This window comes from Cuculus canorus, chromosome 8 (assembly GCF_017976375.1).
Source record: "Cuculus canorus isolate bCucCan1 chromosome 8, bCucCan1.pri, whole genome shotgun sequence".
Taxonomy (NCBI): domain Eukaryota; kingdom Metazoa; phylum Chordata; class Aves; order Cuculiformes; family Cuculidae; genus Cuculus; species Cuculus canorus.
In genome coordinates this window covers 32,305,423-32,322,911 of record NC_071408.1, presented here as the reverse complement: position 1 = coordinate 32,322,911, position 17,489 = coordinate 32,305,423, and the positions used below count along the sequence as shown (strand labels likewise).

Below are 17,489 nucleotides of genomic sequence, written 5' to 3'. Positions count from 1 at the left end.
CCAGCGCATATTTTAGCTGATGAGTAACAGAGATAAGGACCTGGTTGACAGTGGAAGTCTGGAACATGCTTCTTCCATCAGATTTAGGAAATTTTTAGGTGAAGACGACGCCCAGGCCTGCTGAGGCTGGACCTTGTATGGCAATGGTCACAGCTTTGTCTGCTCTGGCTTTGCCTCTAAGGTGAATGGCTCAGGTTGGGAGAAAACTCAGAACCCATCCAGGCCCACCCCTGCCATGGGCAGGGACACCTCCCACTGGCTCAGGGGCTCCAAGCCCCATCCAACCTGGCCTGGAACCCCTCCAGGGATGGGGCAGCCACCACTGCTCTGGGCAGCCTGGGCCAGGGCCTCACTGCCCTCACAGGAAAACATTTCTTCCTGAGATCTCATCTCAATCTCCACTCCTTCACCTTAAAACCATCCCCCCTCATCCTGTCCCTGCACTCCCTGATCCAGAGCCCCTCCCCAGCTTTCCTGCAGCCCCTTTCAGCACTGGAAGCTGCTCTAAGTTCTCCCAGAGCCTTCTCTTCTCCAGGTTGAACAACTCCAACTCTTTCAGCCTGTCCTCGTACAGGAGGTGCTCCAGCTCTCGCACCACCTCCATCTCCAGGCGGTTGCTCCTTCCCTCAGCCCCCCCATCCTGAGGCTCTTCCGTTCCCATCCCCGGCTCCCCTGTCCCCATCCCCCGTCCCTGTCCCCATCGCCGGCCTCTCCCATCCCTTGTCCCCATCCCCGGTCTCCCCCGTCCCCATTCCCACCCCCCTCTGTTCTCATCCCTGTCCCCACCCCTGGGCTCCCGTCTCCGTCCTTCCCTGTCCCCATCCCTGGCCTCCTCCTCCATCCCTGGACACTTCTGTCCCCATTCCCGTCCCCTCGCCCTCACCCCTGTCCCTGTCCCTATCCCTGGGCTCCCCTGTCCCCATCCTTGTCCCCATCCCCGTCCTTCCCTGTCCCCATCCCCGGGCTCCCCTGTCCCCGTCCCCATCCCCCCCGTCGGCATCCTCGTTCCCATCCCCATCCCCGTCCCACCCTGTCCTCACCCCCGTCCCCATCCCCGGGCTCCCCCTGTCCCCATCCCCCGGGCTCCCCCCGTCCCCATCCCCGGGTTCCCCCGTCCCCCCCCTCCCCGCCCATCGCCGGTCCCGCCCCGTCCCGCCCCGTTCCCGCGCGGGCGGTGCCGGCAGCGCCGCGATGGCCGCCGAGGGGCAGGACCCGCTGGGTTATTTCGCCGCTTACGGCAGCTCCAGCTCGGATTCGGAACCCGAGGAGGAGGAGGAGGAGGCGGCGGCGGCGGCGGCGGCGGCGGGGGAGGGCTCGGGGCAGCCCCGGGGGGGCGGCGCGGCCCCGGCGGTTCGGCTGCCGCCGCCCGAGGAGCTGTTCCGGCGCGTGTCGCAGCCGCCAGCCTTCCTGCACAGCCCGCTGCTGCGCCGCATCGACTGGGACAGCCGCGTGCTGCGCCCGCCCGACGAGGTGCGGCCCCGCTCCGCCCCACCGCGAGGGGTCCCCGCCAGCCCCCGTGCAGCCGGGATGGGTCCCCGCGCTCTTCTGCCCGGAGGGATGGGTCCCTGCTCTCTTCTGCCCGGAGGGATGGGTCCCTGCTCTCTTCTGCCCGGAGGAATGGGTCCCCGCTCTCTTCTGCCCGGAGGGATGGGTCTGTGCTCTCTTCTGCCCGGAGGGATGGGTCTCTGCTCTCTTCTGCTCGGAGGGATGGGTCCCTGCTCTCTTCTGCTCGGAGGGATGGGTCTCTGCTCTCTTCTGCTCGGAGGGATGGGTCCCTGCTCTCTTCTGCTCGGAGGGATGGGTCTCTGCTCTCTTCTGCCTGGAGGGATGGGTCCCTGCTCTCCCCTGTGCAGTCGTGATGGATCTCTGCTCTCTTCTGCTTGGTGGGACCATCCCTGCTCTGTACTGTTGGGTTGGAATGGGTCCCTGCTCCCATTGTCCAGTCATGATGGGTCCCTGCTTTCTTCTGCTTGGAGGGATGGGTCCCTGATTCCTTCTGCCAGTTGTGATGGGTCCCCACTGTCTCCCTGCTCAGTGGGACCGGTCCCTGCTTTCTTCTGATGGGCGTGATGGGTCCCTGCTCTCTCCTGCCCAGTTGGGATGGGTCCCTGCTTTCTTCTGTCCTGCGGGACCGGTCCCTCCTCCATCCCACCCGCTTGTGATAAGTCTCTCTGCTTTCTTCTGCCAGCTGAGATGGGTCCCCACTCTCCCCTGTCCAGTTATGATGGGTCCCCTCTGTCTCTTGCCCAGTGTGACCGGTCCCTGCTCTGTGGTAGCCGGTTGGGATGGGTCCCTGCACTCTCCGTCCCGATGGGACTGGTCCCTGCTTTCTTCTGCTGGTTTTGATGGGTCCCTCTTCTCCCCTGCCTGGTGGGGTTGGATCCTCGCTCTCTCGTGCCGGTTATGATTGGTCCCCGCTCTCTTCTTCTGGTTGCGATGGGTCCTTGCTCTCTTCTGCCTGGTGTGACCGGTCCCAGCTCCCTCCGGTGCGGTTGTGATGGGTCCCTGCTTGGTGGGATCGGTCCCTGCTCCATGGTATCCGGTTGGGATGAGTCCCTGCTTTCTTCTGCCTGGTGGGACTGATCCCCGTTCTGTCTCTGCCCAGTGGGACAAGTCTCTGCTCTCCCCCACAGCCCCCGAAGGAGTTCAAAGTGTGGAAAACCAACGCCGTGCCCCCGCCGGAGACCTACACCCAGCCCGAGAAGCCACCCCCGCAGCCTCCAGGCCTTGACATGGCCATAAAGTGGTCCAACATCTACGAGGACAATGGTGATGATGCGCCCCGACAGCCTAGCAAAGCCAAGTTCCTGCCGGATGAGGAAGAAGAACCTGTGGAATCAGGTGAGGGCCTGGTGTGGGGCCGCCGTGCTCCACATAGGCATGTGTGGTTCACAAGCGTGTGCATGGGGAGGTGAACTGGGTGGGTGGTTTGTGGCTGGAGACCGCCTTGCCCGGAACTCAAAGAAAGCTGCTAAGGAATAGCCAGTGATGACCAAGAGAACAAAGCCAGAAGAAGAAATTCTGGGCTTTCAGAACACACGATGATGTTTTGGTTCACCGGTATAGTTGTGGGCAAACCTCAAAAGGATGGATTTTTTGCTGTCTTTGTCCTTTTTTTGTTATGGATATTCCTTCCCTAGTGGCAGTTTTCCTGTCTCTGTCTTACTTCAGTTGTCCTGGAGGCTTATTCCTTCCCGTTCTCTTAGCCTTCATCCAAAGACCGAGAAGAGAAACTCTCCATTGACCAATGTCAATGTCCGAGATGTCATTTTCTCACTTTTTGTCTTACCTATTTAAGTAATGCTTTTTTTTAGAACAGGCACAGTAGCTTAACAAGCCCTCTTTTTAGTTATCCCCAATGGTCTTTGGTAGGAACACCAATTCATCATTCCTGTTCTGTCCACATGCTGTCCATAGTCCAAAAATGAGGATGTTGTCAGTCAATACGACTGCCTTTCTTCCAGGCATCTCAAATGTGCATCAGTCAGTTGTCCTGAGATAAAGATGGTGTTTTAAGACAAAGCTGCGAGCTTTGCTGATGTTGCTTAACTCTGTCTTTTATTTAAAGATGACGAAAAAGATGATGAACCAGGTTCTGCCAAGAAACGTAAACTGGACTCTGGGGAGCAGATGAAGAAGAAGAAGTTATAAGGATTCATCCTGGATTGAGCCACTTCAATGAACTTGCATTCCTCTGCCGGAATGGGAAACAACTACGTGTTCACTGAATTTCTCTCTCCTGTCGGGTAGGGAATTTTATTTCTGTAGTACACTTGCCTTTTGGAAAGCACAAAACGAAACGGACGTTGTCGTGATAGGAACTCATCTACTGAACAAAACCTGTTTATTTAAAAGAGGGATTTAGAAGCAGGATCCATCCTGATGGATGCTTGTGCTCATGGAGGTTACGGGGCTTCGTGATATTTTGTTTATCAAGAAACCTGGTGACGTGAGTTTTTCTGGACCGATTTCTCCATTGTGTCAAACCCTTTTATAAAGGAATATAAAGTCCTGTCCTGTGCTGTGTTTGCCTAACGGTGTTTTGAAATGTGTAAAGAGTGAAAATAGGTCACTGGAATAAAACTACGTTTGAAAGCCTCTGTGGTATAAACATTGCATTACGTGCTTGGTGAAGAGGAGGGATGAACCTGGTGCTGTATGCGTTTCTGTGATGTATTTGTTATGACACAACAGATTCCTCAGGGTTTTGTTTGTAATAAATAGAAAAATGCAAACAGTAAAACATGTGGACGTGGTAATGGAGTTTGATATGTGATATTTAGTTTTGATGTTATGTGGTCTGCATCAGCAAAATGTGAGATAAGCTGATGCCGGGACAATCGAATCTTCCTAAAACTGAAGATATTGTCTAGGTATTTATATGAAAAACAATTATGACAGAGCTGTGATAAGAGTCTTTACTGCCAAATTGTATTTAGCTCAGTACAAAGTGCTGGTAATTTTAAAGTGCCACTCAGTGTATGGTGCATTTGTGATCATAGAATGGTTTGAGTTGGAAGGGACCTTAAAGCCCACCCAGTCCCACCCTCTGCCATGGGCAGGGACACCTCCCACTGGATCAAGGGCTCCAAGCCCCATCCAGCCTGGCCTGGAACCCCTCCAGGGATGGGGCAGCCACCACTGCTCTGGGCAACCTGGGCCAGGGCCTCCCCACCCTCACAGCAAAACATTTCTTCCAAGATCTCATCTCAATCTCATCTCACCTCTTTCAGCTGAAAACCATTTCCCTTTGTCCTATCCCTGCACTCCCTGATCCAGAGCCCCTCCCCAGCTTCCCTGGAGCCCCTTTCAGTACTAGCAGCTGCTCTAAAGTCTCCCTGGAGTCTTCTCTTCTCCAGGCTGAACCACTCTAATTCTCTCAGCCTGTCCTTGTATGGGAGGTTCTCCAGCCCTGGGATCATCTCCATGGCCTCCTCTGGACTCGCTCCAACAGCTCCATGTCTTTCCTGTGCTGAGGACTCCAGAACTGAAGGCAGGACTCAGGTGAGGTCACGTCAGAGCAGAGCAGAGGGGCAAAATCCCCTCCCTCCATGTTACTGTCGGGGGAGGTTGTTCTTGCGGGAGGTTGTTCTCCTCCTTTGATCCAGTTCCATTACTGCCAAAGGCATTTTCTGGATGTGCTGACTAAGGTGAAGTTGAAAGAAGGATACAACCAGAGGCAGCGATGAGCTAGGCAGTCTGCAGCTCTCTCAAAATGCAAAGACTGAAACAAAACCAGGATTTCTGTAGTTTAAAACATCATCCAAGTATATAAAATTGCTGAAGCCCAGTGTTTTCATTGCACAGGACCCTTCCCATGGGACGTGCAAATCTCAGAATGATTCTGTTCTGAGAAAAACCCGTTGTTAGCAGTGGACTGCCTTCTCAAAGCTTGTAAGTCATACAATTAAGAACCAAGAAACGGTGAGAATGACAGTGGGACAGAGATCACAGTGAGCCAGTTCTTCCTGCGTAGAGTACCAGAGTGAAGGGAGCAATGTTGTTGTCTTCAGAAGAGTCCACAGAACTCGCGTCACTGACAGAAAAGTACAAAGATGTGGAAGGCAGAGTCACACCAGAGATTGGAATGGGTTTGTGCTGCTGGCTCCTTTGAACTATTTTCTTCAGGGCACTTCTGAAAAAAGCAGGAATTTTCAGGGCAGCCAGGACCTGTGGAGCTGGATTGACAGAAGAATGCAATGAATTCAATGAATGGAGATAAGCAGTTTGGGTCCTTATCAAATAATTTTATCAGTGCTCTTCATTTAGAAGATGAAGTGCTCTTCATCTTTCAAATACTTTTGTCTTGGTAGCTTCAAAAGACAAATCTCATCTTTGTTTTGCTGTAGGGTATGAGCAGCTACGCAAGGACTCTGTGTGCTGTCTTCTAACAAAGCAAGCTCACTCTATGGAGCACACATTGATTTCCCATGCCTTTGCTTAACTTCTCCCACCGTCTGTTTCTTGCTGTAGGTGGGACTGATGTGAAAACAAAAACAGGGTTAAAAATGAGGTAACCCCACTAAGGTGGAATGGGGAGTTAAACCCAAACCAGAGGACTTATCAGGAGAGGATTAATATGCTCTGTTCAACCCAGCACAAACAAACAAACAAACAAACAAAACACCCCCTGCAGCAGCAGGCTGTCAGCAAAAGTGATGGGGGAACCTTCCCGTTGGGAAGCAGAACATTAACAGTTTTGTTAAACAAGTATTTTCTCTGACCCAGGGTGGGAAGGGATGTCTTGAGAAACCAGACCGGGTAATGCGAGAGAATGATTTTACTTCTTTTTGCAGGAAGGATCGCAACTACTTGATAAAGACCCCCTAAAGACAAGTTTGACAAAACATCTCGAGGCTGAACAACCCCAGCTCTCAGCCTGCCCTCAGATGGGAGGTGCTCCAGCCCTCGGATCATCTCTGTAGCTTCCTCTGGACTCACTCTAACCAATCCATGTCCTTCCTGTGCTGAGGACTTCAGAACTGGATACAAGACTCTAGGTGAGGTCTTACGAGAGCAGAGTAGGGGGGCAGAATCTTCTCCCTCCCCCTGTTGGTCCCACTGCTTTGGATGCAGCCCAGGACATGGTTGGTTTCTGGGCTGCAAGAACACATTGCTGGCTCATGTTGAGCTTCTCATCCTCCAGCACCCCAAGCCCTTCTCCTCAGGGCTGCTCTCAACCTGTTCTCCACCCAGCCTGTATTTGTGCTTGGGATCACCCCAAGCCCAGTGCAGGACCTTGCACTTGGCCTTGGTGAACTCCATGGGGTTTGCACAGCCCCAACTCTCCAGCCTGTCCAGGTCCCTCTGGATGGCATCCCTTCCCTCCTGCTTGCTGACCGGTGAGTGGCCACACGTACTTCAGCAAGTCATTTGGCACAGTAAGAGAGCGCCTGTAATGCGAAGCAGTCCAAGTGTATTAAAGGCATTCCTGGAGTGCATCCTCTGGTCTGAGTCTCATCTGAAAGGAATCCAGCTGGTGCGCTCTGCAAACCCAAGCAGAGTCTGCCGGGCTGATAGGGAGAGTCCCTTCAAAAGCAGCCTCCTGATCCAAACCGCAATACCTCTGCAGGCACACCCTGCTGCGTGCGCAGAGCCTGAGCGGCTCTGGGACACGCCTGTGCGCCCAAATACACCCTGCTGGGAAGAACAACACCATTCAAGGTTTGTGCTATTGGTAGCGCGCCAATATCACCTTCTAGACTCAGCTTTATCCTCACCTTTGGTGTTTTTGCTATTAATGGATTCACTGGTTTTTATATTTAGTGCAAGAGGTGGTGGAGAATGAGAGTGGGAGCAAGTTGCAACGCTGATCATTGCTTTTCCATTCGCAGATGGGTAATATTTCTCGTTAGAGATGCTGCATTAATTGCTGCAAAAGTCATACGTGTGTATGGAGCTCAGCTGTGGTTGAATCCCCCTACAGACAGTGGAAAGTCTTGTGTTTGAAGCTAATCACACACATAAATTTCTGCTTCTAGAAGCCACAGCATGTGGCTCCTCATATGTGACAAGGGGTGAAGGCAACGCTCCAGGCTCGGGGAAGAGCAGCTGGAGAGCTGCCCAACAGAAAAGGACCTGGAGCTGCTGGGTCAATAGTGCCTGAACGTGAACCCAGTGGCCCAGGTGGCTAAGAAGGCCAACAGTGTCCTGGCTTGGGTCAGTCATGGTGAGGCCAGCAGGACCAGGGAAGGGATCATCCGCCTGGACTCAGCACTGGGGGCTGCGCCTCGAATCCTGGGTTCCATTTTAGGTCCCTCAGAACAAGGACATTGAGGGGCTGGAGTGCATCCAAGGGAGGGGAAAGGAGCTGAGGAAGGGGCTGGAGCCCAGGGGTTCTGGGAGCGGCTGAGGGACCTGGGGCTGTTTAGTGTGGAGACGAGGAGGCTGAGAGGAGACCTTGTCGCTCTCTGCAGCTCCCTGAAAGGAGGTTGTGGTGATGTGGGTGCTGGTCTCTTCTCCGAAGTAACAAGTGACAGGACAAGAGGAGATGGCCTCAAGTAGCACCAAGGGAGGTTTGGATTGGAGATTAGGAAAAGCATCTTTACTGAAAGAGTGCTGAAGCTCTGGCAGAGGCTGTCCGGGGCAGTGGTGGAGCCTCCGTGCCTGCAAGGGTTCAAAAAGTGTGTAGACACGACGCTTGGTGGCATGGTTTAGTTGGCACGGTGGGGCTGGGCTGATGGTGGGACTGGAAGAGCTTAGGCATCTCTTCCAACCTCAGTGATTCTGTGATTCTTGTCGTGCACCTAGCATAAGAATAAGGAAAGTGAGTTGTGTTTTTTTCAGTCCTAGAAAGAATGGATCCTATTCCCCTCCTTATGCTTTTTTCTCAGGGAGACTTAATGAGCATATGAATTCAGCATGCTTACAAAAGCATTTTTTCATTTCAATTCTTAGAAGATTGATTTGATTTCTCCCTGAGGACATTAGGGCAAGGGGGGGAGAGAGACTGATCATTTCCAGATGTTCTTTACTCAGAGGCAAAGGAAAATTCTGCTTAAGGGTAACATTTGTGATTATATTTAAATACAAATATATATTTTTATATGCAAATCTGACAGGGAGAGCGCAAGCCAGGGTAAGAGCCATCTTTAAAAGCACCTGAGATGCATAGATGTGCATTGTCATGACTGCATTAATAGTCAGGAATCACCCCTATTGACTTTGGAGCTTTCCTCTCTCTGTCTCCTGTGGACAAGCAGAGGAGATGGATGTGTTTTTGAGACAGATGCAGAGGCCATGTTGAGCGTGCTTCGCAGCAGACAACTGACTCACCAGTGCTTGCTGAATCAGACGTATAAAAATACATCATTCACCTTTTCTTCGATGCTTTGGGTTTGTTTCCTAATGGAATCCTAAACATTGCACAGGGACTGCTGGTAAGACATGGCACAGGGAATGACAAGTAGTTTGACTTCAGCACGGGAAGGACACAGATCTATTGGAGCAAGTCCAGAGGAGGCCACGGAGATGATCCCAGGGCGGGAGCACCTCCCACACAAAGGATGGGCTGAGAGGGTTGGGGTTGATCAGCCTGGAGAGAAGAAGGCTCCAGGGAGACCTTAGAGCAGCTTCCAGCACTGAAAGGGGCTCCAGAAAAGCTGGGAAGGGGCTCTGGATCAGGGAATGCAGAGATAGGTTGAAGGGGAATGGTTTTAAGCTGAGAACTAGGCACACAATCAGAACATGTTATTTGGGGATACATCATCCAAAGGGGTGCTATGCGGTTTAAAGCTGCTTCATTGTGTTTGGTTGGTTAAGCTTTATTTTGAGAAGGCTTTGGGATAATTTTAGTTCTTCAGAACTAAAAATTCAATCAAAATACTGGCAACTGTTCAAGGTAAATGAGCAACCTCGCAATAAAGGGGTTTCTGTCACCTTGGAAACACAGCTTCAAAAAACCAGTTGGAGTAATTTTAGTTTCAGACTTCCCTCAGCTCTTGTCCCTCCCATGCAAATTCTGTTTTTACAGTCAGCATATCCTGTTTAGCTGTGTTTCTTTTCTATAGAAACAACAAGGGAATTTGCTGGTCAAAAGTGGAAGAATGATAAAAATGACCTCACAGATGATGTTTCAGAGCAGAAACCGGTGTTTGGCAACACACAAAGTTAAACTCATCCAAAAATAGATCTAAAAAAACCTCAGCAATTTTAGATCTTAGAGCTCAATGTAATAAAATAGACATTTAACTATAAATCACAGGATGGTTTGGGTTGGAAGGGAACTCGAAGCCCATCCAGTTTGAAACCCCTGCCATGGGCAGGGACACGTCCCACTGGATCAGGTTGGTCAAAGCCCCATCCAACCTGGCTTTGAACACCTCCAGGGAGGGGGCAACCATGACTTCTTGGGCAACCTGGGCCAGGGCCTCTCCACCCTCGCTGGAGAACGTTCTTCCTCAGATCTCATCTCAATCTCCCCTCTTTCAGCTGTATTAAAGCGCTGAGGGCCATTGTTGTGGGTGTGACACAGATTATGCCATGGCACAACTGGAAACTCAAGTAATTTGAGATGAGATTAAGATAGAGAAGTGCTTCTGTCCACTAAAGAATGTAAATATTTTGAATGTTTTCAATAGCTCACACTTCTCAATAACATCTCACCTGAAGGGTGCCCTTATTGTGAGGGCCACTTTGTAGCCTTTCCCATCTACTTGAAGTCACTGAGATACATGGGCTTCCCAGTCCAACTCAGAAAATATTTCCAAGCATCAGAAACAAATGCTGTTTCTAATGGTAGACGTGGTGGAAAGGAAGTTTAAGAATGTGTATTCCCCTAAGAACACATTGATGAAATTCATCTGGAGCCCCGTGCTCAGCTCTGGAGTCCTCAGCCCAGGAAGGATGTGGATCTGTTGGAGCAAGTCTAGAAGCCACAGAGATGATGCTGGAGCACCACCCGTACAAGGACAGGCTGAGAAAGTTGAGGTTGTTCAGCCTGGAAAAGAGAAGGCTCCAGAGAGACCTTAGAGCAGTTTCCAGGACTGAAAGGGGCTCCAGGAAAGCTGGGGAGAGGCTCTGGATCAGGGAGTGCAGGGATGGGACGAGGGGGAACAGTTTTAAGCTGAAAGAGAAGAGATTGAGATGAGATCTTAGGAAGTTTAGATTAGATATTAGGAAAAATGTCTTCACTGAAAGAGTGGTGAAGCACTGGAACAGGCTGCTCAGGGCAGTGGTGGAGTTTCCTTCCCTGGAGGTTCTCAAAAAGTGTGTAGACTTGACACTTTGGGACATGGTTTAGTAGGCATGGTGGTGTTGGGCTGATTGCTGGCCTGGATGAGCTTAGAGATCTTTTTCCTTAATTATTCTGTAATTGATTGTATCATTTAATCTAAGTTTGAATTAGTAGCCAAGTACTGTAAGAGACTGAAGAACAGTGGAGACTTTGAAAGACTTGAGGCCAAGGAGAAAGACAGACTACGGGTAGACAAGGGTGAGAGCTCTGCTTCTGCCCTGCCCTCCTGGGACCACAAATGTGGTCCTGACCTAAAGAGATAGGACAAAATTGTCAGAGAAATGCTCATTCAGTGATTCCAGTTCCTTCACAGAGGACCTCCTAATGTTTTGAGCATAAACTTGTATCTGTTTTTCTTTTGCTTGAACTTACTGCACTCTTCAGTGGTGTTTACTTTCACTTCAACCAAGGTGGAATGTCACCAGTCTGCTGGGTTTGTCTCCATGTTAGGAGAAGATGATGGTGATGATGATCATGACACCGACTATTTTTACTGCATGGGTAATGCTCTGGCTTCTTCATATCCCAAGTACTTTGGTATTTTTAGCATCTCTTCAGTGAGACTGGCATCCTCCCGTAGCGCTGGCACGCTGCGAGATCGCAGCCCTGAGGTTCAATGAGATGTTTGAAAAAGCTCATGTTAGTTTGCATTCTTTAAAAAGCCAAATACCAACTTAAAAAAAATAAATGTGAGATACTAAAAAGCATGGATTACCATCTTCTTTCTGGTTAAACAAAGCACAGATGGCAGAGCCATGAAAGTTCCTGCTGCTTAACCTAGCTGATAGCTATGATGAGAAGTATTTCCATCACATTGCTTATCTGAAACTGGGCTAACCATACATGGTTATTAAAATCCTCTCCTGTTTAACCTTAATTACAGTTCAAGAGGACACGTAGACCATACCACAGGGCTCGGCATGTCACAGCCAGGGTAGCATCCATCCTGATGCTACATGTCAGATTGCCAGAGCCCAGGAGGCCCTTGCCACAGGAGACAGAGAGAAACTGGTGGTGGCAGTGGCTTCTCAGATGGCCATCACCTCTTTATGAGAAGGCATGAAGTTAGGACAGCCATGGCCAAGCAACAGCAATGCAAGTGTCATGCACTGGGTGTAAGCTCTCAACAACAATCTCTCTCTTAAGTGCCTCTTAAAGCCGTTTTGGATGAAGGAGATTTCTGGCAAGGATGCACTCTAGATGGGAGTCAGTGAATCGTAGAATCCTTAGGTTGGAAAAGACTTTGGAGATCATCAAGTCCAACCGTACCTGTCCACTACTAAATCATAACCCTAAGCACTTCATCTATTGGTCTTTTAAATCCCTCCAGTGGTCTGAGCCAAACACTTGGCTGCTCTTGGAGTCTCTAAAATTTGCTTTTAAAAAATACAACCCCAACTGCCGGTGGTTCCAGAGACCAGGGAGCAGATGGTGGAACATGAACACCTTCAGCTTTGTCCAGTCTAGCAACCTCCTCAGGTTTAGAATATAAATGGTTTATTCTCCCACTGGTTTGTCTTTCTCCGAAGATAACCATGATGACCATCTGGGATAATAATCTGGGGTGCTAAGGCTGGCCAGTTCAAAATGGGGTCTGGGCCGAACAAAGGTACGGATGACTGTGGTGGTGTCTGCATCTGAGAGAGATCAGGTGTTTGGCAGGCTGGGGATAATGCCCATTAACTGCCCGATAGGGTTTCACAGGACTCTTATTTCAGGCCATTTCCATGTCAGGAAGGCAGACACTTTCAATAAAAAGAGTTCTCATAGATTTTATTGGGGCATTCAAACGCTTCCAGTTCCCAGCTGTCAGCAGCTCCGCTTTAGTCGTGTAGTTGTCACTTTATCTCCCTGTCTGTGACAGGTCCTGAGAGAAGAGAGAGACTGATTTGCTGAGCTTTGATGAAAAGGAGACTTTCAGACACTTCCAGTTTTACTCATGCGAATGAATCCCACTGGAGTCAAATAATGTGTATCTTTACACAGTCACATCCTAAATTAATAAATTTAAATATTAAATATTGAACTAAGTGAGGGGAAGATACAGACTGGATATAAGGAAGAAGCTTTTATACTGAGGGTGATAAAACACTGGCCCAGGCTGCCCAGGGAGGTGGTGGAGGCGCCATCCCTAGAGGTGTTCAAGGCCAGGTTGGATGGAGCTCGGAGTGACCTGATTGAGTTAAAGATGTCCCTGCTCCTGCAGGGGGGGGGTTTGGACTGGATGATCTGTAAACGTCCCTTCCAGCCCAAACCATTCTATCATTCTATGAATATATAACTTCTATTTCAGGTAGAGGAGCAGCTCTTAGATGCTACGACGGATGGAATCTTCCAAAATCAGACCAGAGCCATTCAAAACCAGTCCCTAAGTTTGTACAGAAATGCAAGCCTGCTGACTTAGGAAAGCACAGATCCCTCTTAATATCTGCTGAGGCAGAGCTGACCTCTGGAACCGTCAGCAAGGCTGTAAAGATTATTTGTTAGTCATTCGTTCATTAGGAGCTATTAGGATTAGTTCATTAGGAACTATTTATCTGCATAATTCATCACTCAGGGCCCAAATTCATCAATTCACCAGGGCCCAAACGTTGCCACCCATGCATCAGCTTCTTCACTAGGGATATAGTCCTCATCAAGGCATTTTGTTTTCCAACTTAAGTTTGACTTTTTTGTTTGTGTAGTCATTTACAAACCTCACATCAAAAATATTCCAGAAGCTTTTGGCCAACACCCTCAGGCACATGGTACGGATGGTGGGGTTGTACTATGCAGGGACAGGAGTTGGACTCGATGATCCTTGTTGAGTCCCTTCCAACTCAGGACATTCCATGATTCTAAACCCAAAATGATTGGTCATATCTCTGTCTGCTAATGAAAAGAACTTCTAAATCATTTCTCTGTGTACCTTCAGAAGAATACTGCTCTCTATTTATTTAAACAGGTCCTAAACTTCTGTCCATCTCCTAGTAAGAAGCCTCTTCAGCCAATCCAAGCTCTGCTCCCGTTGTCTTGAAGTAGTTTTTACTCTATATTGAAGGCTGAGCGAAAGGACTCACGTTCAGGGCTTTGCAGCTCCTGCACAAACCAGGCTGAGCCGGAAACAAAAGCTCAGCTTTGACTCTTACCCCACTGGCTCAAGTGAGTTCCAGACGGGTCCTTAATGTTTTATCTGCAGATGTGGTTTTTTTGTGTGATCAATGCCAACTCTGTTGGGCAAATAGGGGATGCATAGGGATTTAAAATAAAAATCCAGCTGCCAAAAAGAAAAAGTGCTTTGTAACCAGGGTTTGGAATGGAAACAATTTTCTAAGATACAGATCAAACTGTGTTTATAGACCCAGCTATTGGCAGCTTTTCCCCGAGTTATTTCCTGTGTGCCTGTTACACGGAGCAATAATCTCAGTGCTTAAACTAACATAGAAAACCATACAGAACATGAAGAAAATACTGTGGGAAGTAGCACAGAAAACACAACGATGGCAAATTTGCTTTTGTTTCCATAGCTAATGCTCATGGGAGAAGGCAGGGCTATACAGCAAACGTCACTACTCCAGTTCTAGGCAGGATTTGCTCCTTACTCTGGCTGGTAGCTGCTTTCTACTGAAGTTTTAATTGCTAAAAAGAAATACCCAAATAACAAATACTTCCCTAAATGCCACCTAAATAAAAGGAACTGGCCAAAAGTTCCATGTAGTGACTTTAAGTACAATTTTTTTACGCTGACGGTGGTGAAACACTGGCCTAGGTTGCCCAGAGAGGTGGTGGAGGCTCCATCCCTGGAGACATTCAAGGCCAGGTTGGGGCTCTGAGTAATCTGATTAAGTTGAAGATGTTCCTACTTACTGCAGGAGGTTTGGATCTGGATGACCTTCATGGTCCCTTCCAACGCAAACCATTCTGTGATTAAGATCAGGTAGAGGAGGTGAGGTGGCAGTGGGCTTTTCCTTTACTTGGGCCCATAGGTCATGAAGAAAATGGAATTGTGAGATAATCTGCTAGAGATTCGTGCATTTGTTGTGCACAGCGAGTGTGCTCTCAGATACTTTTGTGTTTCTGCATTCCTTGTGTGTTACTTTGCCTGAGATGCTATTTCTAGTCCAGTTCAGGAGCGCTGTGGCTGTCCGAGGGGGCAGGATCTGACCCCTGTAGGGACAGAGGCCGGGCAGACACCTCAGGACACACAGCTCTTGAACCTTGGGACATCCAGCCACCCCCGGCCTCGTCTGGGATTTCTCCCAGACAGAGGCATTGTGGAACGGTTTTACATCTCACTCTGAAACTCGTAGACAGATATTTCCCAATACGTATATTTAAAGGAATGCAAATGGTTTCAAAAGACAGGATGGCAAAACCATATTTCGAGGTGTTGCAATGTGACACGTGATAACTATTTTTTACAATGAGGGTGGGGAGGCACTGGCACAGGTTGTCCAGAAAAGTCATGGATGCCCCATCCCTGAGGGTTTTCAAGGCCAGGTTTGATGAGGCTTTGAGCAACCTGGAAAACATTTCTTCCTACTATCTCATATAAATCTCCCCTTTCAGCTTAAAACTGTTGCTTCTCTTCTCCAGGCTGAACAACCCCAACTCTCTCAGTCTGTCCTTGCGTGGGAGCGGCTCCAGCTCTCCGATCATCTTTGTGGCCTCCTCTGGACTCGCTCCAACAGCTCCATGTCCTTCCTGTGCGGAGGACTCCAGAACTGCATCCAGGGCTCCAGGTGAGGTCTCACCAGAGAGGAGCAGAGGGCAGAATCCTCTCCCTCGCCCTGCTGGTCCCGCTGCTTTGGATGCATCCCAGGACACGGTTGGCTTTCTGGGCTGCAAGCGCACATTGCCAGCTCATGTTGAGCTTCTTACCCACCAACACCCTCAAGTCCTTTTCTTCAGGGCTACTCTCAATGCTGCCTTCTGCAGGGAAGCAATGTCCAACCTACCGCCAACAGGTAGGAGATGGTGATGGCTCCTCTGCTGTAACGCACCCCAAAACAAGTTTGTCACAGATAGTTTGTGAGATATGTCATATAAAGAACTCCAAAGCACATTCCTGAAGCTGTTTTTAATGAAACGAAGTGCAGGAGAATTAGAGCCACGTAGGTGTTAACCAATGAAACCTGTCTCAGTGCTTTATCTTGGCGAATAATCAATCGCATCCCATTTCCTAGGACAGAATTTGCTAATGGAACAAATGCATGATGTCGCTGAGCAACATGTACAATAAATCTAAATTTTTGCCTGCTTCAGCAGCCTCAGTTCATTATTTGCTCTGTCCTAATGCCGTTTGTCTTCTACCTATGCGGCATTTTGGCTGGAATAGTAAAGGCTACTGACACCAAGGTCAACTGCATCCCCACTTTGCTGGCGTTACCCCAGTGTGGAGCATGCACAGGCTTTTGAAGTGAGTGCGTTGCTGTTCCTACACAGCCAGAGCTGTCTAAAAACCTGCAAGAATTGCCACACTCACAGCCTGAGCCCAGAGGGGAAGAATAAGTGTGCAGCCTACGGATTCGTTTCTTTGGGAGGAAAACAAAGAACATCAAGGGGAAAGAAGAATTTAAAATATGCTATGAATCCTTTGGTCTTTGGCAAGGAACACTATGCACACGGCTGATGGAGAAGATGATACTGGGAGAAACATCAGGTACAGCTCGAGGTGGTGATTGGGTGCCTGCACCCGTGCAGGTCGGACCCTGGGGCCGAGCCGGGCCCTGTTACCTTAAGTCAATAACATAAACCCTCCTGGAACAAAGTATTTTGTTTAGACAGGAGACACTTAAGGTCCCTTCCAACCCAAAGTATACTATGATTCTACAAACTACTGAGTTCATCATTTTCTGAGGACTCAGTGTCTGCATCCCTGAGCAAAGGCCAAGATATTCATAGAAGATAGTAGTGGTTTTAAGCTAAAAGAGGAGAGATTGAGATGAGATCTGAGGAAGAAATGTTTTCCTGTTAGGGTGGGGATCTGCGCTGAACAGAGGTGTCTTTTTCTATGATCACCTCTGTTTGGAGCCTTTCCCTGTCTCAAAGGCAAGGTCAGACAGAGTGCTGGCTCCAAAGCTCCAAAGTAGCAAGTTTTGACTGTTCCGTTGCAAAGCTCATAATAACATTAAAATTAGACCTTGGAAAGTAATAGAATATGCATAAGATTTCTGGGAAAATATATACGCATGCATGTAAAAGGGAAATACATTTGGTAACCAGCTCTTGTCTGGCCGCACATGATTGATGGAGATCTATTCCCCCATGTTGCCCAGCCCTGATAAAGGCTGCTTGCTTTCTACAACTCCAAAACGAGTCTTAGAGAGTTTTATTTGCCAGCATTTTCAGCGTCAGCTGCACATGATCGATGGACATCACTCCCTCATGTTGTCCAGTCCTCAAGTTAAAGGAGGCTTGCTTTCCAAAGCTCCAAAAGGAGTCTTAGAGAGTTTTATTTGCTGGTATTTTTGTGATCAGTTGCACATGATTGGTGGAGATCTATCGCCTATGTTGCTGAGTCCTAAAATCAAAGGCTGCTTGCTTTCTAAAGCTCCAAAATGAGTCTTAGAAGTTTTATTTGCCCGCATTTTCAGTGTCAGTTGCGCATGAGTGATGGAGATCACTCCCTCATTTTGCCCAGTCCTGAAATGAAAGGCTGCTTGCTTTCCAAACCTCCAAAATGAGTCTTAAGAGAGTCTTATTTTCTGGCATTTTGGGGATCAGTTGCACATGAGTAATGGAGATCACTCCCTCACATTGCCCAGCCCTGAAA

General features: G+C 49.0%; 1 protein-coding gene across 1 annotated transcript; it reads left to right on the top strand.

Annotated features, from left to right (window-relative positions):
* Positions 1-1,171: 1,171 nt before the first annotated feature.
* Positions 1,172-4,384, top strand: C8H1orf52 (chromosome 8 C1orf52 homolog). The gene is made up of 3 exons (XM_054072452.1): positions 1,172-1,470; positions 2,634-2,841; positions 3,569-4,384. The coding sequence occupies exons 1-3, from the start codon at positions 1,192-1,194 to the stop codon at positions 3,649-3,651; spliced, it is 570 nt and encodes a 189-aa protein (XP_053928427.1). The 5' UTR covers positions 1,172-1,191; the 3' UTR covers positions 3,652-4,384.
* The last annotated feature ends 13,105 nt before the right edge of the window (positions 4,385-17,489 follow it).

Bases quoted from the DNA above. Each gene is read 5' to 3' on its own strand.
- C8H1orf52 (XM_054072452.1), top strand. From the start codon at position 1,192: ATGGCCGCCGAGGGGCAGGACCCGCTGGGTTATTTCGCCGCTTACGGC. The intron at 1,471-2,633 runs GTGCGGCCCCGC...TCTCCCCCACAG, and splicing joins TGCTGCGCCCGCCCGACGAG to CCCCCGAAGGAGTTCAAAGT. The intron at 2,842-3,568 runs GTGAGGGCCTGG...TTTTATTTAAAG, and splicing joins AGAAGAACCTGTGGAATCAG to ATGACGAAAAAGATGATGAA.